Below are 21,835 nucleotides of genomic sequence, written 5' to 3'. Positions count from 1 at the left end.
TTGGTGGTGGTGACATTTGGCATGGCACTGGGTTCCCGACTTCCATGTTTAACCTTATATGGTACATTGTTCACACAGCAGTTAAAATAGTTGAGTAAATTGGATGATGTCGTTCATCTGCTTAGAGCTTTTAATTGCTTTCTGTTGTTTGGAGAATAAAATCCAAGCTCCTTAATGGAGATAATAGATTTTCTGCCTCTCTCCTTTAATAATACTCTACTTTTTAAACTTTTTGTGCTTTTTAAAATGCCAAGCTCTTCCTGTCTCAGGTCTCTTGTGGTTTCTGTCCTGTGGTTCACTTCCCCAGATTGTTTGATGGCTGGTTTCTTATCCTCTGTACCAACAGTCCCTGTTTATTCCATGGCCCTAATTTGTTTACTTTCATTTGTTTCTGTAAGAGCAGGACATTTAGGTGCTCAGCAGATATTTATTAAGTGAAGGGAAGGAGAAAGCAGGGAGTCTGAGCATTTCTAATGGAGTGGAAGCTACCATCAAGGAGGTTCCCATTGGAAAGTAGGGATCTTACAAAGATTTTTGAGGGTGGCAAGGAGGACAAAGGCAAAGCTCTTCTGGAGTGGGCAGCTTGCTGGTAAGCCTTGTCTCTAATCAGGACTGCCCCTTCACCTGGGAATCAGCTTTTGAAAGAAAGGACGTATAGTGGATACATGTTTTTGTCTGCCCAGTACCCCGTGTTTTTTAGTAATAACTCCCAGCCAAGTGTGTAACTGAAGATGGACCAATTGTAGCACCTCACGCCTTTGCAAGGTAGTTCTCACACTTCAGTGTGCATCAGATCCACGTGGAGGACTGCGATTGTTCAACCTCACCCCTACATTGAAAGGAGGGGACTTGGTAATTTGCATTTCTAACAAATTCTCAGATATCTAATGCTGGGAAGCCACCAGCCTAAGGGAGGAACATTTGAGCCAAGTCAGACTAATCAAGAGTCCTTATTTGGGGATTTTTCATACTAAGGAGCCCTTTTCTTCTGGTTACAAAGCTATAAGGATGTAAGGTCTGAACCACCATGCAGAAGAGTCAGTTCGAGAGCATCTAACACGAACAAAGTGAAGGGTTGGAAAAGACCTAATGGATGCACTTGAGCCATTGATTCAGTTATCCCCTAGGCCAGACTCACCACTGCCTTCCCACAGTTCATGTGGGCCAATACATGTACCTTAATATACTAGGGGCTGTTTGTTTAGTTAGGCTATTTATTTAGTTGATTTCTTTTTATCTTCAGCAGGCCTGTGAAGCAGCTGACATTAGCCCCATTTTATAGAAGAGTAAACTGATTCTCAAGGCAGTAAAATAATTTAAATTCAAGCTGTACTTATATCCACTATCCCATGTAGATAATAGAACTTACAGTTGCTATGTTTAGTAGATCAGGCTTTTCTCTTATGGATTTGTTCACTACCTCTTTTCTATAGATGTCTGCAAGTCACCTCTACCCCAGGGGCAACAGATTTCTGGCCCATGAACCACTTTGACCCACAGATGTGAAATATTTGGCCAGCCAGCGCTCTTAAGCACTTAAATTCTAAGAGTGTCTTCAGCATCATATGCTTCTAAGTTTGCCAGTGTTCCTACCTCTCAGTGTCTTACACCAAATCTCTTCTAGCATATGGTTTGGACTCAAGCCACAGTCCAGGCCAGAGCCTCTGCATCAGTTCACGTTCCATCTCTGGAACAGCTGGCTGGAACTCTACCTCTTCAACTGGGATTAGCTCATACATTTTCCTCCAGCATCCTAATTTTATGAGCAAATATGGTTGTTTAAGGATTGCCTTTGTCCAACTTAGACCCTGCCCCTACCTCATAATGCCAAGTGCCATGTGGGGAACCATGCCACACAGACATAATTCCATGCACTCCAAGCCAAGGATTTCTAGTGTTTGAGTTGTTAGCCAGTACCTTTTCCTTACTTAACAGTGGCCCAAGAGTCAATTAAATCAGATCCAACTTGAAGCTAATAATTGGAAAGCTTGACCAGTATTTAGCAAAGCATGAGCTTTAGAGTTCAACTGCTTGGCTTCAAATATTTCTGATGTGTAATAGCTGTCTGGTCTTAGCGAAGTTGTTTAACCTGTGTCTCAGTTTTCTCATCTGAAAAATGGCAGTAATAGCCCTACTTCTTAGAGCGGTTTTTGAGGATTAGATACGTGCAGACTACTTAGACTCACAACGGGTAAGTAGCACTTACTATTTAGACGTCCACAGCAATCATCTGTAATTCTGTATCTTCTCAAAGTAAGGGCTCGATTATATTTTGTCATTTTAAGAGCTAAGTAGACAGCGGAAGCAACTCATAGACTGCTCACTTCGAAATGGATTTTTAAGGCCCTGAGGCTCCTTGTTTGTGGATTTACTTCAGTCACCCTGCCAGACAGTGATGAACTTTGCACCAGATTTCCACAGAGCTGTGCTAACTCAAGCAGAAAGGCACTTTCCAGCCTTGGAAAACTGCATCTGAGGGTGAGGGTGAGAGGTTCCCATTTATTTATTAGTGAATTAGTGTGATGGTGCTAAGGGCATAACAGGACTGTTGAGAAGGCACACTGCTGGACTAAATTTGAAGCAAAGAGGAAGACTGTTTTCCACTCCTTACCATCTTAGAAGAAATCAACTTGGGAGTCACTCCAGAGAAAAGTATCTGGATTTTATTCCCTTGTTGAATGATTCAGGCACTCAGCAGGCTGGGGCTTTCTAAAATCCCCCAGTGCTCCCTTCAGTTGCTGAGAATCTCCCACTCAGACCTGAGCCAAGTATTTGGTTGGTGCTGGCCTTTCAGAGTCCTGGCTTCGCTGTCGGGTCATGGCTTTTTTGCTGTGAATGACGATAGCTGTCTTGGAAACGCTCCTATTCTGACTTGAGAGATAAGGAATAGGGAATCCTGCCAACATATGGGAGAGCTGATAGGGACCAGCACACTGCTGGAAGCTACCCTGCCAGTTCAAGGCCCGGGACCAGTGAGAGGCAGAGTAGACTTTGTTGCCAAGAGCCTGTTCAGAGCATGTTACACAGTTGCTGCTCCCTGAGTTCCTCTGTGTGGCAAGGACTCAGACTTTCCGCAAATGAGGATTAGTTGCTCTCTGGGTGTCCTGGACCACTGTAGAGGCCCCTGATTGAGGGGGTCTATCATCACTTCTGGTAAGCCACCTGGCAACACAAGCCTTTGACAAAAGATAGGAAGGTACAGATCCGTTGCCTCTTTTTGGAGATGAAAGCCCAGAAACAGACTTGACCAGAATTAGAACTGTTGACAGCAGGAGAGAGCCTTAATCTAGTTCAAATTACTAAATTTTAGAGGCTCCATGACTCCCAGGGTCACACTGAAAAAGCAGTAGTAGCAAAGCAGGGGCTGCAATTAGGTCTCCTTACCTGGAGGCCAGAAATCTCCTCACCCGATCAGCTGCCTTTCTAGGGCAGATGTGCTAGGAAGGTCTGCAGTGTTAGAGAAGCAGTGACCAGCAATGGCTCAAGACACAATGAGAATCTCAAGACAGCATTTTCACCTTCAGAGGCCTCTGCACAAGGATACAGTGGTGGTAGGCACCCAGCGTTTTCACCTTCCTTCACATACGTGTTTGTTTTTGGCCATCCAGCTTGCAGGATCTTAGCTCCCTGACCAGGAGATCAAACCCTGGCCACGTCCGTGAAAGCACCAAGTCCTAACCGTTGGACCTCCCTCACAAGCATGTTTGAGGGCGGAGCCCAAGCTGCAGGTAGGATAAGGGAGACAAAACTGACAGGACTGCAGCCAGGGCAGCAGACAGACGCTAAGGTGCTGGGGGGCTAACTCGTGACGCCCAGAAGGAAACAGCAACAACTAGGACATCACCCTGGCATGAAGAGTTTAAAAACACCTAAAATGAACACTGAGATGAAGAAAGGTTTTTGTAAACGGCAATTTTACGTTTGGAATGCAGTGACCAGTGCTGCTTTTATACTGCAATGGTAGCATTCTGATTTGTGAGGGAGGCCAAGACGCCACCCTGTTCAGCAGCCTAGCTCCAGTTCACCCCTTTCACCTGCCCTGCTGGGCTGGGCACCCAGCATCCAGGCTGTGGAAGAGAGAGAGCTTGCCCTTTGTGGAAAGCATTCTTTTGTCTAGTTCTAGCAAGATACTGGAGCTTTCCTTCGGTAGCATTTCTGCTCTGACAGTACACTAAGTGCAAAAGAGGATCTTTTGACTGTCTCTTCAGTCGAAAATGAGAATATGCTTTACCTAAAACCCATAACTTCATTCAGTATCAGTCACAGGAAACTTGGTTGTATATTAATTGATTAAACCACCCTGTCCCTAGCATATGCTTAAAAGTGTTTGCTAAATACAGCAGGCTGGAAGATGGGAAAAGTCTTTGGTCCTTCCCTTACAGAAACTGCATTTGTGTGTTTGAGTTAGTCAGACACTTTAAAGGGCCAGAGGATAAGTGTTGAAAAGAGCTTCTACTCAGCTCCATCTGATTGTTGCCTTGTGAAAATGAGGCCCAGTATTGCCAGATTTTTTAAGTAAGAAGCCAGAAACCAGATTTATTTGTGAAGTCTCCCCATTTTTAAATGTTTGTTAACTTATTCTGAAAATTTTAAAACATTAGGTTGTCTAAATAAAACATGCTTGGGCCATATAGCTTCTGACTGAAACTTTCTGCCCTGCCCAAGAATTCAAGCAACAAAGTATTTTACTGAAATAGATGTTGCATGATCTCTGAAGTGTATAAGTTTTATTACTGAAATATAGCTTTTCTCTTAACTGAAAAATCTAAAACATACATAAACAGGCTAAGAATAAGCATTCTAAGAAAAATGCTATTAGTAAATAAATGTACTTTGAAGTATAGAAGATTTTTTATCTTTCATAAATCATTCCCAGTGGTTTCAGTTTGGCGTATAGCAGACTAGTGTCTGAGAAACTTTACCTGCGAAATTTCTTGGCTTTGGCACAGAAAGGGCTCCCTTTCCTTCAGGCCTCGAGATCACCATTCCTTGGTAGTGGGAATTGATGTTTTTTCCTACAAATGGACTCAAGATTATCTCACTAAAAATACATGTTTGATTGTTTTTTTCAATTGCAGAATTACAAAGGGGCTGTAAGAAGTAAGGTAGTGGGATTGTGTGAAACCTGTGTTTAGCCCTCAGAAATCTCGAAGCCTGAGGTCCAGATCCTCTTTTGGGTCCTTCCAGCCCTGGAAGCTGAGACCTCGCTGAAGTCTTAACAGTGATTTACATACAGGTGGTTGGTTGGTGGTTTTTTTTCCCCAAAGCCAACTTTGATTCCATCAGTGTATTTCTAAGGAAAATGTAAACTGTTCATACATTCTCTTAACATCACAGTGAAAAACAAGTACCCGTATGTGTGACAGGGCAGGCAGGGAGCTCCACCTGCTCCGGCCTTGACAGAAGCCCTTGGCCGCACTGGTGAACATGCTGGCTTCACTTCTGCACAGACACCTATGTCGTGCTGTCCCACTGGAGCACCGGTGGACCCCAAAGGCAGGGCAGGGGGAGGGGTTCTTTTTGAAATGTTTCCAGGAGCTCTGTCCAGCTGATTCTGTCTTCCAGCCTGGGACTGCTGCACAAAACTACAAGGACACTGATGAGACCATAGATCTGTTGCCCTTTTCTAGGGAAGACTTGGCTTGGAGTGTGGCTGCCTGGATTCGAAAATGTGTCCTTGACTCCATGGAATAATTCTTATAGTTTTGCCTGGAAGAGACCAGAGAATCAGACATGTGAAGCTGCTCCAGGTTGTGATTTTTCCCTTAGTCTGAGCTGTGGGAACCCACTAGCCAAGGAATGTTTTTAAAGGCTGAGCCCTATCTCTGTTTAAAGAAAGAGTTGGGCTTAAATTTAATAGGGATTACCTGTTATCTTGCCTTCTGGAACCACTCTTGGTCCTTTGGGGCCCAGTATGAAGGAATGATTTCAAGATCCATGGGCTAGAAGGCAGGAGACCTGCACCTTCACACCAGCCCTGCAGCTTGCAGTGTGACCCTGGATAACTCAGTCATTGAGTCTGGGATTTCAATTCCTCTTTGGTAAATTAGGGAAGAAGCCTCCCTATACCAGGTGAGAACTGGGTTCCCCCGGGACACGGGCCCAGCCTCTGGGCTGCCTACACTGCCTTTGCCAGCACCCTCTCACACTGCTGCCTGGCACCTCTGCCTCCCCAGAGCTCATGGGGAACAAAGGCCAGACCAAGGCAAATCAAGCCTTACTTGGCAGTTTCCAAGAGTTTGACAGCCTCTTCATTTCTGCCTTGCTCCATAAACAGCAGGGCCAGCTCCAGCAGGGCATTTGGGATCAAGTAGTGGTCATATTTAATCCTCTTTTCACTGTAGGACAGAAGAAAACACGGCTTACAGGCTCTTCTCTTGAGACATCCTTTGGGCACGTCCGTCAGACTCCTCCTGAGCGTCTCCCAAATGGAAGGATCCAATTCATGGTCTCATGGGGTTTTCTGACCTGAATTCCAACTTGGAAGGTTCCCACTATTTAGCCCTAGAAAGACTTAAGAACCACAGCAAAGCCTTCCAGTCCTCTGCACCTGGGCCCTGAGTCCCTGACAACCTATGGTTCACGTCATGTCCTAGGCCCACCTCCACCTCAGTCCCCAACCCCACCCCACTCCCCACTGCCGCCCTTTATTTCATCTGCAACCCTTTCCCTCTAGGACTTCACCTAAGCAGGGAAGGACTGACCGCTGTCACCTGACTTCAAGTCTTTCCTGTGTCCAGGCATTAGCACATGCTCTACCTACTCCACTTAAAACTCCTCTTTCCTTGCTTTCTCTGCCTGATAAACTTGCCAACTGAAGTGGCGTTACTGGAAAGCCTTTCCTGGCGTCTAGCATTATGTTTAGGTCCTTCCTCCTGGCACCTGCTGGCCTCTCTGCTTTCCTCTGGCACAGCCCTCACCATACCAGATTAAGTTACCTATAGCTGTCTCTCTAATATCTGTACTCCCCAAGGATAGACAGTCTCAGTTACAAACTCCAGGGGGCACCATTCACAGGAAACACTGCAGATAGGCTCCTGTCGCTGGGCATTCTGGTGGCCCTGGAGGACAAGGTCTGAATGATCTGGGCCTAGAAGGGTCCTGGCACAAAACAGAAGCTAGTACATGTGAAGCGAGTAGGAGCAGGCCAGAGTCAGGCACTGTGCATGTGTGCGTATGGGAAGAGAAACCCAGAAAATGCCACCCTGGAGCCCCGGGCCCAGCAGTAGGCCATCTGGAGTGACAGCAGCCACAGAGGCACTTACTTGGCAGAGATGATCCTGAAATTCTCCTCAGCCTCCTGGACACGGCCCAGATATTTCAGACACAGGCCTTTCAGCAGCTTCACCAAGCACTCGTCATCCACTGAGTACTCATTCTCTGAGAATAGGGGAGTGAGGGAAGACAGCTTTGTTCATTTTCTCAACACTCATGGAGCCCCTACTCTGCTGGGCCCTGGGGACACAGAGATGGCTCACACATGGCCCCTGTCCGCAGGGAGCGCACATCTGGGGAGGAAAGACAGATACTGAGACGATGACAATGCAGTGAAATCAGGACTGACTGAAGGAAGCTCGGGGCTTGTGGAAGCCCAGCAGAGGCCCTGATGCTCCCTGGGGGACAAGGGACAGCTTCTTGGAGGAGCTGTTACTGAAAGGCAGAGGACAATTACCAGGGCAGAGAAGTGAGGAAGGACATTTTGGGTAGAGGGAAACTTCAGCTGTAAAGACCTGTGGTCAGACCCAGCCTGGCCAGTTCAAGGGCCTGGGGTAGTCACCTGGGCCCTTTTCCAGCATCTCTTCAGCCTTGATGATAATCTCAAGGATCCCATCTGTGAGTTCCGGCTGCTTCCCAATCACAGCGTAGCCATTCCAAATGTACATCATTTCCTAGGGGCAGGGGAGCAAATCAGTCCTAGGTTTCCTCCCCAGTGGGGCCTCAAGCTTCTCCGTCTATAAAATGTGTAGCTCAGATGAGGATCACTAAAGGCCCTTTCTAGCTCTAATCTTCCATGGTAAGTCTCAGCCCAGCTTTTGAAGCTGTAAGGCTTGAGGGAGTGATGGAGATTCTTATCTCTTACTTACGATTGAGATCTCTCCTTACCCCTGTGAGAATTTAAGATGGACCCGTATTCTCACTCTTTTCATATAGTTTTCAATTACGTTTCTGTTCCTGGGTCCCTAGGGCACTAGTCTGCACTCTCCCCATCTCTCTGTCCAAATTCCCCATCCTTTGAGAACAAGGTCATGCCCCTACTCTAAGGAGTTGTCTTCCTTGCTCCAGCTAACGGCCTCCTGTATTGGAAGAGTCATAGTTGACGTAAGCTCTTCAGGGGCTTAAGACCAAGTTACCTTCTCTCCTATTTCACTAAGGCAGTGGGCCTGAGTTTTCATCTATGAAACATGATTTCTTTCTTTGCCTTAACTGCCAGGAAGCTCAGAATACTAAATTTTCATTCTAGTAACTCTAATCTAGTTAGCCGAGATTAGCATTTCCTAAACTATCAGACCAAGCAATGGACATGACAGTGATTTGTATACATAAAGTTCTAGAAAGACTTTTTATAGTTTTTTTTATGTTCTAGGCAGGGACTTTAAGTTTTGACAAGTACTTATTAAATCATTACATGGTCTAAAAGAGTTCTGTGGCTAAATAACAGGGATAAACTGCATCTTCAAGCTTCTTCTCGGAGACCTACCATGCAGATGAGCATATAAAGGCTCCAAGAAGGTCTACAGTATGTAAACTTTGTTCAGGCCGGTCTTTCCCAAATGTATTTAATCACAGAAATAATCTTATGCACACATAGCATCTTGCAGGTTACAGTTTCGGAAATTCTCCCCTAAATATCCGGTTAGCTGCTTTCCCTGCCCCTCCTTACAACATATGCCCCAATTTGATGAAGCTTTATTGTATATTTTGAATTGTAAAATAGTTCAAAATTTATTTAAAGATATTCAGGATATAAGCTCAAAATAAATTCTACATAAATACTGAACTTGTTAATTTCTGTAGTGTTTAATAAGTTTTTATCAGCAGACTTTCATACCTGCTCTATGAAATGGGCAAGGTAGATATTTACATTAAGGGGAAGGGGACCTTGTATGCAAGTCACACAATTAGTGAGCAGCAGAGCCAGGTCTCTGAAGCAGCACCCTTCCTACCTTTCTGGCTGCCTTATTATTTGAATAACAAGGACTCTTAACAAACTAGAACTTGCTCTGATGCCTGCTCAGATCATGCATGGAATTAGCATAATAATTGTGATTCAGAAAGTTATGATGGGCTCCGGAACCAGACTGCCTGGGTTCAGATTCTAACTCATCAGCTATGGGACTTGGACAAGTTATTTCATCTTTCTACTTATATCTTATCTATATTTTAGCTTCCTACGTATCTATTAGGCCTTTTTATCCCCTTCTGTAAAATGGAGATGCCACCAGCACCTAAGAGGGTTCTTGTGAAGATCAGATAAGGCAATAGGCAATGGGTGTAACGAGCCTTGAACACAGCATGTGCCCAGTAGCAATGCCAGCAATTACTGTTATTTCAAAGTTGACTGTAACAGGGGTCCCAGCCTCAGAAAAGCTCGGGGCAGTGATGGGGGAACAGTATAAACAATAATTAAAATCATGTGACAAGACAGAAACAGACAGGATGGCAACACAAACAGCTGAGAGATGCCTATCTAGGAGAGCTGCGCTCTCTGCTTTCAGGCCTCTGCAGCCTGCTCACCTGTCTGCCCAACCCCATCCCTAGTAGACCAGTGCTTTCTCAGAGGTTGAGGTAGGCTCAAACTCATGTGTCCCTCACCCAGGGCCAGGTGATTTGTAAAATCATCTCCAGGCCCTGGGGTCATGAAGGTCTCTGTCCTGCATCCACACCCTCCAGGGTCACTGGCTATATCCCTGACCCTCAGCTAATCCCCACAATCCCAAATGAGTTCAGGACCAGTCAAGACCCTCCTACCCACCAGAGCAGGGACGGGCAATGAGATAGGTTTAGGGGAGAGGTAGCGTCTGGACTTCCGGATGGCAAACTTCTCTGTGGGTAGAGATTTCCCAGCAATCTTGAGTTTCAGGCCTGGCACAGCTCTGTGGAAGAGATGAGGGTGGAGAGAGGGCAAGAAAATGCTAGAACCGAGAGTCCCCAACCTGCCCAGCCTCTGCTTGACCCCTCTCTGGGCCTCATCATCTATATGATGAGAGTGTTGGCTTCATAGCCTGCGGCTACAGCCTAATTTCATAGGCCCTATTGCAAGATCTGACCACTTCCTATGGCTAGGCAGGCTCCTCTGCACCAGTAGCTAGAGGTGAGAATGTACATGACCACCACCACCGCCCCTCGGGCCTGCTATGCCTTCCAGTTGTCCCTCTCTACTCCCAGCCCCCATTTCCTGAGGGCCCAGCAGAAGTCTGACCCTAGTTTCACAGAGGAGATTAAAACTCATAAAGGGAAGGACCTGCCCAAGACCACACAGCACAAACCTTTCATTAAGTCTGGCCATGTGAGTTGCAGCCTCCTCAGCTGTTTCCAAGGGTAGAGTAAAATGTGGTATGCAGCTGAGCAAGACTACATCTGGGGCCCCACCCCCCCAGCTCTGCCTTGCCCTGAATTTCTGCCACGATCATGGGGGTATGGCTGTGACCTGAGCCGTCCAGGCCCAGGAAACAGCTGGACCTAGTTGTGAGGTCCCCAGCAAACACCTCTGCCACGTATTCACTGTGGAACCTCTCTGGGCCTGCTTTCTCATCCCTAAAATGGAGACAATGATATGGAAAGGAGAAGTTGTTATCCCCAAACATGCGTCTTTGGCATAAGGGTTATTTTAGGCTGATTATTTTTAAGAAAACAGCAAACACATCAAATGCTCTGAAAATCTAGTAGAATTTAACCTTCTCGTAAGAGACATTTACAAGGAAAATGTCCATTTGTAAGGATGTCTTTCTCTAGACCAGGAAGAGGAGGAAGACTAATTCTCCAGAAACTTAACAGTGAAGAAGGTGGAGACTAAAATCTGCATAACAACCATATACCCTCTCTTTTACCTGAAAACCTCCCACAACTGGCTCCCCATCCAACTACATCTTCTTTTTTGCTTTAGCTGGAGATGACATTTAAGGTAACAGCTTGGGCCATTTCAGAGAGTCAACTCAGTTTTCCTGGGTCCCTCCCATACAGAAGTTATTAAATTTTTGTTTGCTTTTCCATTAATCTTATTATGAGGGTCTCAGCCAAGAATCTAGAAGGATGGAGGAAAAATACCTCTTATTTCCCCACAGATTCTTACCTTCACAAATCTTCTAGAAGAGTTACATAAGATAAAGAAACTAAGTCACTCAGTAAATGACAGCACCCTGTGACTGTGACAGCCCAGGAAGCAATGGTTACACTCATTTCCATATCTGCACGTTGGGGCCAACCCTCACCATGACTGGGGAAAAGCCCGAGGCTCCCGCCTCAGGCCTGCCATGGCTGAGTCCTGCTCCAGGCCCTTCGCAGAAGGCAAACACAGCAGAGCAGGTAAGAATAAAAATAGCTACCATGTACTGGCTCCAGGCCCCACCGCAGACTCTTTAAATCTAGTCTCTATTTGATTTGCAAAACAACCCTGCAAAGCCGAGTTTGTTATTCCCATTTTACAGATGCTGAAAGGGTCCCAGATGACACAGGTAACAAATGGCAGAGGCCAGATTTAATCCTGCTTACGTGATTCCAACTCTGCTTTTCTGAGTGTATCAGGTTAACTCGGCAGAAGGAACCTCTCTGGACCTGTGTCCGCATCTGTGCTACACTCTGGATCAAAGAGGCACAGTGGGAACGACGTTGACAAAACCACTTTAATGAAAGAAAACCTCTGAACAGATTCAAAGGGCTCTAACAGCAGCAGCAAGAGGAGTGGGGGTGCGGGGAGGATTGGGGAGGGCTGGGGGTTCCGGGCCCTGGGGATGACAAGCCCCCATCTCCCTCTGCTCAGGGTGGCTGTGGGCAGAGCCTGGCTGAGACCTACAATGGAATGCAATGGCCGCACCCACCTAAACAACTCCACTTCGTCATCTCCGAACGGTTTGTAGTCCTCCTTCCCAAACATGCTGAGGTAGGCGGCCTTCATGTAGATATAGGTGGCCTGTGTGAGGCAGAGCAGCAGTCAGGTATAAGCAACCTGCCCTCCAAATCACAGTCCTGAACTGGCACACACACCTCACTGGAACCTCACTATTATCCCCAACCCCCAGGGGAGAAACTGGGTCAGGAAGCTGAAGCAACTTGAGTCTGTGACCTAGGAGTTAAATCCGTGATGGGCCATGTCTAAGCACCTGACCTCTCCACTTTGAAGCCACTGGGCAGACGGCAAGCAACTAGTGGTGCGCCAGGCGGAGCTGAGGACAGGATGGAGATACAAAGACGGGGCGGCAGGGGCTTCAGGGAAGATGCAAAGGGAAGCAGCCACTTCACACTGGGCCCTTGAAAGCCAACGGGAAGATTCATGGAAACAGAAAAAGGACCTTCCAGGCAAAAGCAACGTCCTGATCAAAGGGAGGGCAGAGACGTGTGTAAGTGGGGTACAAATGGGTGGGTAGCATAAAGCATGGAATACCCAAGAAGTGTGAGGCCAGGAGGGGCAGGGACCCGGGTTGTGGCTCATCTCAGGGTCCCTTGGTGAGACTGCTTGCTGTGTACCAGGCACTTTACATATATCCCAAAGACAATGCCAGAAAGGAATCTGTACCCTACCTCTGCTTCCTGGGGCCGCAGGGCTGCTAGGGGCAGAGCTGGGAGGGACCCCAGGTGTGTGTGGCTTCAAGGGATCCACTGACAAGAAAGGGGTGGTTTGCAGAGCCCCAACCTCACCCCCATCTCAGAGATGTATCCCTGAAAGCCGCTCCCCTTTGCCTGAAGTTCAACGCCGGAGGAGCCTGGCTCTGTGCTGCCCTCCAGTGGTCAAGTATTGAACCACAGCTAGACCCCCTGGGGCTGCTACCCAGCAGAGTATAGTGGGTAGAGGAGGGAAGGGAGCCGGACATCCTGGAGTCTAGTCCTAGGAGAAGGTGGAAAGCAATCTCCACCTGGGAGCCCCACCCATGCTGAAACCCAGGGCTGCTCCCAGTTCCAGCCTGCCCTCGGCACCTCAGCCTGCCCTTCACAACATGAGGAAAACCTGGTCTTTGTGGGTGTGCTAAGAAGATGCTCCCCTCAGTGAAATCTGTCCCCCATCCCCTCTTTAACCTCCTGGTGTCACCTGTGCCTTCTCCCTCCGCCTGGCCCCAGTACCGAGCCACCAAGCCCTCAGGACTTTACTACCCACAGAGCTCTTGAATCCCACTGGCCTGGCCCTATCACGCCACACCGTCTCCCCGCTCCAGGCCTTGCCCTAGTCCATGTGGTCTCCTCACTGATGTCCTGCTCCCACTCCTGCCCCCCACCAGCCATTCTCCACACCACTGCCATGCGGACATTTTAGAATAAGGTCACAGCAGTCCCTCTTTGACTCATGATACCCCGTCACACTTAGGGAAAAGGCCCACATTCTCTGTCATGGCCTGCGAGGCCCGATGCAGCTTCCCTCAATTTCTCCTCCAGCTTCGCCACTGGTGCCCCCTTGCTCTAGCCACACTGGCCTCTGGGCTGTTTCCAGAATATACCAACTCATGGCTTCAGCTTCCTTCTACACCTGTCCTAACATCTACCAGGCCTGGAACATTCTTCACGGAGATGTCAGCCTGGCTTGCTCCTTCACTCCATCCTGGTGTCTTCTCAGGCAGGCCCCTCCTGACCACACTGTTCTCCACATCCTGCACCCGCACCTTGCCCAGTTTTTCATTGCACTTAAGCAGAACCTGACGTTATCTCACACTGCACATCATCTATGTTTCTTGTCTCTCTCCCCACTAGAACATGAGCCTCGAGGTCTTTGCTTTGTTCAGTTGTAGATGACCTGCCCTAGAATAGGACTGGCATGTGAGGGTGCCCAGTGACTGCAGGACAGATGTCTAAAAGCACAAATACAAGCCACAAGCAACAAGGGCTCCCCCACTGTCAGGCTAAAGCCCAAACAGCCACTCAGGGCCCTGGAGACTGGCTTCTCTGGCTCCTCCCCCGGGCCACTCTTCCCCATCACTCCCTAAACTCACCTCAGGCCCCTGCTTGTGCTGTCCCTCTGCCTGGGACCCCACTGTCCCTTCGTTGCCAGGCACATCTGTGGGCTTCCTGTCAGAGCTTCTTCCCCAACCCTGCCCCCAACCCGGACTGAGTCAACAGGAATTAGGACAGATGCAGCGACCTAGCATGGTGAGAGCCATGGGCATCCAAGTTCCTAAGGGATGTTATGGGGCCATGCTGATGGAGAGCCACAGCCACCCTGCCTGAGGGGGAGTCCTGTCTCCCAAAGTTACCTGTTTGCCTATTGATTCCACGTATTTATTCTGCTGGATTATTCTACTAGCTTCTGTGCAGGCAGACAGTCCTTGTCCCAAAAAAGCTTCCAGTGTGTGGCTTAGAGGGGGAAGATCCCTCCACGGCCCCCCTGCACTTCCATCCACAAGCCCTTCACCTGGTTAAACAGGGCCTCCTGGCAGCCCCCTGGCTCCCCAGCCTGTGCCCTGAAGTTCTCCTGGCCTGGTGTGTCCTTCTGCCACCATAACTCCTCGTCCTTCGAGACTTTCAGTTCAGACATCTTTTCCAGAAGGCTTCCTTGTCCTCTTGGCTGGGCTAGTCAGGGCTGCCTCTGAGGCCCCCTCGACCCCCGCATTGCGGCACTGAGCACACAGTTGTCACCGCCTGGTTTCTGGCTGCAAGCACGAGGGCCAAGGCCCACGGGGTGAGCCAGCCTAGCACGGGCAGACACTGAGCAGAGGGGCTGGCACGCAGGGCAGTGGCCACGGGCCAACTCCCTAGAGCTAGAAGCTGGTGGACTTCAGTAGCCAAGCGCTGGAAATTAGGGATGAATGAGGCCCGAGAACTCGAGGTGCCACAACCTCTACCTACTTTCACAGGAAACCCTTTTGAGAAAAGCATTGCAGAGAGAGGGGGGCTGACCACCCCAAAGCCACAGAGCTGAAGACTGAGCCAACTCACAGCCAGACTTGCTGACATGAGGGAGGCCTGGCCCTCCCTCTGTTCCTCACAGAAGCTGTGTGGCCACCTCAGGTCTCTTCTTCCCTGGTAGAAGGCCCAGCTGCCTGCCCCACTTCACAAGCAGGCTTCTGCTGCTGCTGCTGCTAAGAAGGCTTCTAGATCACTTTAATTTAAAAAGGTTCCCGGAGGCTTTGTTGGGAGGGGGAGGGATGAGGGATGAATGCTGGCCCACAGGGGCTGGGCCTGAGGAAGTGCCTTCAACAGCAAGGTGGCCTTAGGGCAAGCTGGGCCTACTCAGGGGAACTGAGGAGCAAGGGAAAAGCAGAGGCCTTGGAGCCACACAAAACTGTCTTCAGACCCTGTGTGTGTCACCAACTGCTGTGTGGCCCAGGGAAGTCTCTCACCCTCTCTTAGCCTCAGTGTCTCTCATGTGCCTGATGGAGATAACATCTACCTCCCTGGGTGTAATGTGGAGGAAAGGACAAGCGCTAGGCACACAGTCAGAGCTCAGAGAAAGCCCACTCCTCCTCCCAGCCCTGCCTGCCCTGAGCCAGTGAAAGTGAAAGTCACTCTGTTGTGCCCAACTCTCTGTGACTCAATGGACTGTAGTCCACGAAGCTCCTCTGTCCGTGGAATTCTCCAGGCAAGAATACTGGAGTGGGTTGGCATTCCCTACTCTAGGGGATCTTCCCAACCCAGTAATCGAATCCATGTCTCCTGCACTGCAGGCAGATTCTTTACCATCTGAGCCACCAGGGAAGCCAGCCCTGAGCCAGAGAGTCCCTTTCAGCCTGGGCCCTAGGCAGGGTGACTGAATAGGGACTTCCATGCAAGGGTGGGAGAAAGATGAGAAAATCAGGGTCACTGAGACATACGTGCTATGGATTTCACAATAGTGGATGCTCTCTGATGATCTAAATGATTCTAAGACTCTTATCTGTGTTATCATTACTCTATGATGATAATGGCTCATACTTGTTTCACCACTTACCATGATAATACTTTGGCCACCTGATATGAAGAACTAACCCATTGGGAAAGACCCTGATGCTGGGAAAGATTGAAGGCAGGAGACGGGGATGACAGAGGATGAGATGGTTGGATGGCATCACCAACTCGATGGACATGAGTTTGAGCAAGCTACCAGGAGTTGGTAGTGATGAACAGGGAAGCCTGGCGTGCTGCAGTCCATGGGGTTGCAAAGAGTCAGACACAACTGAGCAACTGAACTGAATTGAACCATGATAAACATTTATGCTGAGCATCTGTTCTGTTTCGCCTCCATGGCATCTCCTTAATGCTCACTCCCAACAACACTTATTCTGGGGCATCAACTCATTTTTCTTTGGGGGAATCACCCCTCTCCTACTTCTAATCCATGAGGGGTCTTCCCACTCCTGTTTCCAGGCACTGGCCTGTGATCTATGCAGACCAATGAGGCTCTGTCATGGGACTTTGGTTGAAACCAAATGGGAGAGGCAGCCCATAGCCACCCTGCTGGCACATCAAGAGAACCTGCCTGTACAATGAAGAAGTCACAGAGAAGAGCATAGTCCCAGCTGGAAAAAATAAGCCCAAATGACTTAGAATTCCTGGAGTCAGCCCAACCTGAAATCAGATGTGCCTGGAATTTTCAGTTATATGAACCAATAAGCCTTTGTGTTTACACCTGCGTAGTCATGTAACATGTCCACTAGCTCCATGTGACTTTTTACATTTAAATTAAAATAGAATAAAATTGAAAACATCCAGTTTCCCAGTTGCAGTAGGCACATTTCAAGAGCTTGGCGTGCACATGTGACTGGGGGCTCCCACACTGGACAGCACGGAACATTTTCACTGTAACAGAAAGTTCTGTTGGGCAACACTCACGCAGACCACGTGAGTGACACTTCTGTCCCTTGTGGCTAAAAATCTCGATACCTTGTAGTTCTAAAGGTCACCTGTTTCCCGTGGTCTTTAGTTCCTTCCAACCCTGAGGTCTAGTAGAATTTGTGGTTTTGCTTAAACTATAGCTGAGATCTCTGTGTTCAGTTAGGGGTTTGGTCCCGGTCTGGGGGCTCATGGCCAGTCTAGGCTGGTCTTCTGGTCTCCCTGTTCCCCCAACATGTGGTGTCAGCCCACCTTGGACCAGGAGTTCTCCTTGCTGAGCAGGTCTGCATAGAAGTAGGCCATCTTCCACTGGGCCTTGTAGGTGAAGCACCACATCAGCTCCCAGTAGCACATGTGGTGGAACTGCTTCCAGTGCTGCTGGGCCTCACAGCACTCCTCGAACCGCTGGATGGCCTGTGGGTACCCAGCACTGAGCCTCTGCCAGTATCCCGCAGCCCCAGCCGTCCGCCCCAACCCCCCGCCAGACCCTCCATCCCTGCCCAGCTCCACAGCAGCCCCAGCCCCATGCCAGCCTCAGGAGCAAGGCGAGCAGCAGCATCGGGGAGACAGCGGGTGTGGCCTCCAGTCCCAGTTCTATCCTCAAAGTCTTACATGACCTTGGGCCCAGTTACCAACCCTCCTAGGGACTCTAGTCTTTCGGCACAAAGCGAAAGGGTGCGGGACAGAGCTATAACAGAGGCATAATAAGCAGTGGGAAGTGTTAAAGTGATATAATGATGTCTCTGCCTCAGAGCAAACTCCAAAGGTTCCGGCAGCTTCCACAGAGTGACCCGGCCCGGGGCGTCTGTCCTTCGGCCTGAGGAACCACAGCCAGGACCAGCAGGAAGCACCAGAACTCCGAGAGTCACGGAGTCTGTCCTGGGCCTTGGCTTAGTGCTGGGGATTCTGCCAGGGTGGTAAGCCTCCCCTCTCTCACCCCTTCCACGGTTCCCTCCCACCTTGGAGCCCAGATCCTTAGTCAGGCCGTCCAGGCGCCTGCTTCGCCCCTGGCAGCAGGCTCCAGCCTGTCACCCTGCCCTGGACAGTGGACCCTCTCGCCTCTCTGCCTTACTCAAGGGCACTGTATCCCTCCTTCTCCCTGCCAATCCCACTCACCAGCACTGCCACCTCCTCCCTCGCCCTCCCAGACTCTCGAGTCGTTGGCAGCGCCTCTCCTGGGCCTGCTCCCTTCGTGGGTCTTCTCTCAGCCCCTCCTCCCAGTCTGCCTGTCTCCTGTCTGTGTGTCTGCTGTCCTGGGAGACCTGAGGGGCCTCCAGCACTGGCTCAGACTCCTGTTACTTACCGCATCAACATTGCCTTTAATGACTTCAATCCGCCCCGCAAAGAACAGGAAGATGGCGCCCTACAATGACACGTATCTGGGTTTGTGGGGGTCCACAGGGCACATGTGGGCTGCGGGTGTCTGCCAGGAGGTAAGGCTCACCTTAGGGTATCGCTTCAGGTAGGGTCTCAAGAGCTTCTCTGCCTCCTCGATGTTGACGTTCCCGGTGCCTGAAGGGGGTGGGGGGGGCAACAGGACTCGTCACCATCCTCCCTGGTGGTCCTCCCAGCAACCTGCCAGGGGCTTCTCAGGGCCTCCATTTCTGCTCTGTGAAATGCGGATGCTAACTCTTCTGTCTCCAGGGTGATGTGGGGACTGAATAAGACACTAGGGCTGACAGCATCCTCATGCCCTCTACAAGGTGGGCAGGACCCACCTCCATTTCACAGATGAGAACATCGAGTCTGGAACCCAGTCACACTGTAAAGAAGTGAGTGTCCAGGCCCCTGGACAGTTGCGGTTCTACTGTTTCTGGTTTCAGGGCCCCCTCCCCAATCCTGGGGGCCCAGCAGCCCCTTGCCCTCTCACCCCTGCCCTAAGAGGCAGTCAAAGCCCAGAGGCCCTGGCGCTCACTGTGGGGGGCGCTCCTACCAAGCACGAAGGTGAGGAAGGTGTGGTAGCAGAGCAGCAGCATGACGCAGAGCACGGCACGGAAACTGTGCCCCGACGCCCCCTCCTCCAGCTGCAGCAGCCCGTAGTCCTGGGGGAAAGACGGGGACAGCTGAGGCAGCCAGGCCTGAGCGCCCCCCGCTCCAGCCCAGGACCTGGGGCAGGGGAGGGGCAGGGAGGTCCCTGGACAGCTGTGAGGGCGCCACTGCTGCGGAAGGGGCCAGAGATCGCTGGGCTCCGAGCCTGGAGCCCTGGAGGCCGCGCAACCAGGAACGAGAGGCCGTCCCTCGCAGCACCTCAGCCATCTTGCTGGGGGCAGAGTACCCCACGGCCACAGCCAGGGCAAAGACAAGGGCGTCCCCTACCTCCCTAATAGCCCCTCCCCGTTCCTCCTATAGTCGCCTGCTCAGTCCCCATGCTGGGCGCCAAGGCCGTGAGCAGCCCAGGTCTGGTCGGGGAGTAGAAATGACAAGGAGGTAGATAATCCTAACCCAGGCTCAGGGCACAGACAGGGCCATAGCAACTGCAGGCCGGGAAGGCTGCCAGGAGGAGAAGGCTCCAGAGCCTGCCTGGGGAGGAGCAAGAAGCCAGACTATGCTTGTATCACCACCGGCAGTTTCTGCCCCACTGCCTATCCTAGAGTGTGTTCCTGATCTTTCTAACAGATACATCTGACTTGCCTCACCCCTGCTGCAAACCCTCCACAGCCCCCTTGACTTTGGGATAAAGATGAAGCCAGAGCTTGTGGGTGCAGGAGGTCCCTCTTGCTCCGGCCTTGCCACCCTCTCTTCCTGGCCAGGCCACCCTGTCCCACCTCTCAGACTTTCTCGTGTTCTTCCATCATCATCCTGAGATCCTACTCGGGACCCAAGGGCCTTCTTATAAAAAAAAAAAAAAAAAAACACCTGAGGACTTTCAGAGCCTCTAACGAGTGTTTCCCTGGGCCCAGGCCATGGACCACAGAGGGCAGCCAAGCCTGTACGTGTCCTGGGACAGGTGAGAAGAAGCGCAGGGTCCCAGGTGAGGAGCGGCCCTTCCCAGTACTCGTCTGTCCTCAGGCTACAGGAGAAAGCCTCAGTGTGGTGCTGGAGCGTGCAGCATCACCCTGCTCTAAGCTGTCTTCCACACAAAGAGAAACAGGCTACACAATCTGGTGGACCAAGGAAGACTGCTTGGTCCTGTAGTATTTATTGTTACGATCATGCTCTTACCACGCCACATAATATGGGTTCTCTGTGTAGTAATGTTTCCTTTAAATAAATTTAAGTAAAAAAAAAATAAGAACCACATTTGAGAAAAATAATATGTAAATAATAATATAGAGGTCTGTGCACATGGCAAAAAATCAGGAAAGGCTGGAGAAAGTCCAAGCTGGAGAAACACTGATTTGATCAGTGGAGAGGGCAGTCAGCAGTCTTTGTTCAGAGTCACAGGAAGAAGGGGATGAGGCTAGACAGACTCAGGGCTCCTGACTTACAGGTTAATGCTCCTTGTACCATTCTGGGTCTCCACCAGGGAGCCCTCCCTGATCTGCTACCTGGCACTCAGGGTCCTGCCCTCAGTAAAGCCTCTGGGTTCTTGAGTCCTCTGGTTTCCACCTCAAGGCCCAGTGCACAGCAGGGCTCCCCATGGGCATCTCCTAGATAAGAAAATGGTCCCAAGGGGAGGGACTTGCTCAAGGCTATCTGAGGGGAGAAGAACCAGGTTCCTAACACCTGCCAGACATAGAGATGATGACCCCAGGCCCCTAAAGGACCCCAGGAGCCGCTCTTCATACCCACCCTCACCCTAGAGCCTCTCCACCCTGAGAAGAGCCTGACAGCAATCACTGGTCCCATTAGCAGGAGAGCAGACTGAGGCCTAGAGAGGCCTGGGCCTTGTCCAGGGTCTCACACCGAGGGGGGCGCTGAGCCAGGGCTGGCGCTAAGGCCCCACAGCCCCTCAGCCACACCCCACCAGCTGAGCTCCAGCCCTGGGGCTGAGGATTGGGAGCCCCAGGAGGGAGGTGGTTACCTTGTTTCCTGAAAACCCTACGAACTCGAGCAGCCGCAGGATCCTGGTAGGAAGCATGGACAGCGTCTGAAGAGAGAGCCAGGCGAACTCATGATGGGTGGGGGCCACCCCTCCCAAATGCAGACCTCCACAGTCCTGGGGGTGATCCCTGAGGTGCAGGCCCATCTCTGGAATGCCCATGAGGCCGCCCCCAGCTCCCACTGATGGAGAGAGGCACTACAACATGACAATAAGGAAAAGACTGCGTCTCGATCCTAACCTCACCACTCCCAGCTTGGTCACCTCTCTCTGCCTCAGTTTCCTCATCTGTAAAATGGAAATAAAAATAGCCCCTACCAGACGGATCACATTAATACACATGAAGCGCGTAACAGAGGTTGCACCTAGCAGTTAGCTATTGTTATTACACTTAATCCCTGCTTTGTACCAGGAGATTCATTGCATTGAATCTCGGAACAGTCTTGCAAAGAAGGGATTTACTGCTATGTCTGACAGAGGGAGAAACAGAGGCATAAGATAAGTGACAGAATATGCCCAGGGCTCCACAGATCAGAAGTGGAGCCACTTCTTGAGCCCAAGACAGTCCAGCTACAACCTGCTAAAGTATCTGATGCACTCTGCAGCTTGTATTTCTCAGCACTTGGGCCAGAATCACTGCTCCCATCTTACAAATGAGGAATCTGAAACCCAGAGAAGGGCAGGGATCCCCATCTGAACAGGCTTTGCCTATAGGGGAGGAGCCACCGCCCACCACACACACTTTGGGGGAAGTCCCTGGCCACCCAGGGCCAGGAGTCCGAATCATCCAAGAGCAGCTCCTCCTCCCAGGAGCAGGCACACCTCTTCTGAGCCTCCCTGACTCAGTTCACGCTGTTCCCTCTGCCTAGAATGCTCTTTCTGCCTGAAAAACTTCCCTTACCTGTG

The 21,835-nt window shown here is 50.3% G+C and overlaps 1 protein-coding gene across 3 annotated transcripts in view; it reads right to left on the bottom strand.

The window, feature by feature from the left end:
* Nucleotides 1-407: 407 nt before the first annotated feature.
* TTC39A (tetratricopeptide repeat domain 39A) overlaps nucleotides 408-21,835 on the bottom strand; it is a 54,871-nt gene continuing 33,443 nt past the window's right edge. For all 3 annotated transcript variants that reach the window (XM_027537296.1, XM_027537295.1, XM_027537297.1), the window contains exons 8-18: nucleotides 20,912-20,977; nucleotides 18,881-18,989; nucleotides 18,392-18,459; nucleotides 18,251-18,310; nucleotides 17,200-17,361; nucleotides 12,036-12,127; nucleotides 9,974-10,094; nucleotides 7,778-7,889; nucleotides 7,266-7,380; nucleotides 6,222-6,338; nucleotides 408-5,709 (exon numbers count right to left, since the gene is read on the bottom strand). In XM_027537296.1, coding sequence (XP_027393097.1) covers nucleotides 5,586-5,709; nucleotides 6,222-6,338; nucleotides 7,266-7,380; nucleotides 7,778-7,889; nucleotides 9,974-10,094; nucleotides 12,036-12,127; nucleotides 17,200-17,361; nucleotides 18,251-18,310; nucleotides 18,392-18,459; nucleotides 18,881-18,989; nucleotides 20,912-20,977 — 1,146 coding nt within the window. In that variant the 3' untranslated portion in view covers nucleotides 408-5,585. The remainder of the gene's footprint in view (nucleotides 5,710-6,221; nucleotides 6,339-7,265; nucleotides 7,381-7,777; nucleotides 7,890-9,973; nucleotides 10,095-12,035; nucleotides 12,128-17,199; nucleotides 17,362-18,250; nucleotides 18,311-18,391; nucleotides 18,460-18,880; nucleotides 18,990-20,911; nucleotides 20,978-21,835) is intronic.

Source organism: Bos indicus x Bos taurus, chromosome 3 (assembly GCF_003369695.1).
Source record: "Bos indicus x Bos taurus breed Angus x Brahman F1 hybrid chromosome 3, Bos_hybrid_MaternalHap_v2.0, whole genome shotgun sequence".
Lineage (NCBI taxonomy): Eukaryota > Metazoa > Chordata > Mammalia > Artiodactyla > Bovidae > Bos > Bos indicus x Bos taurus.
This window is presented reverse-complemented; position numbering and strand designations above follow the sequence as displayed.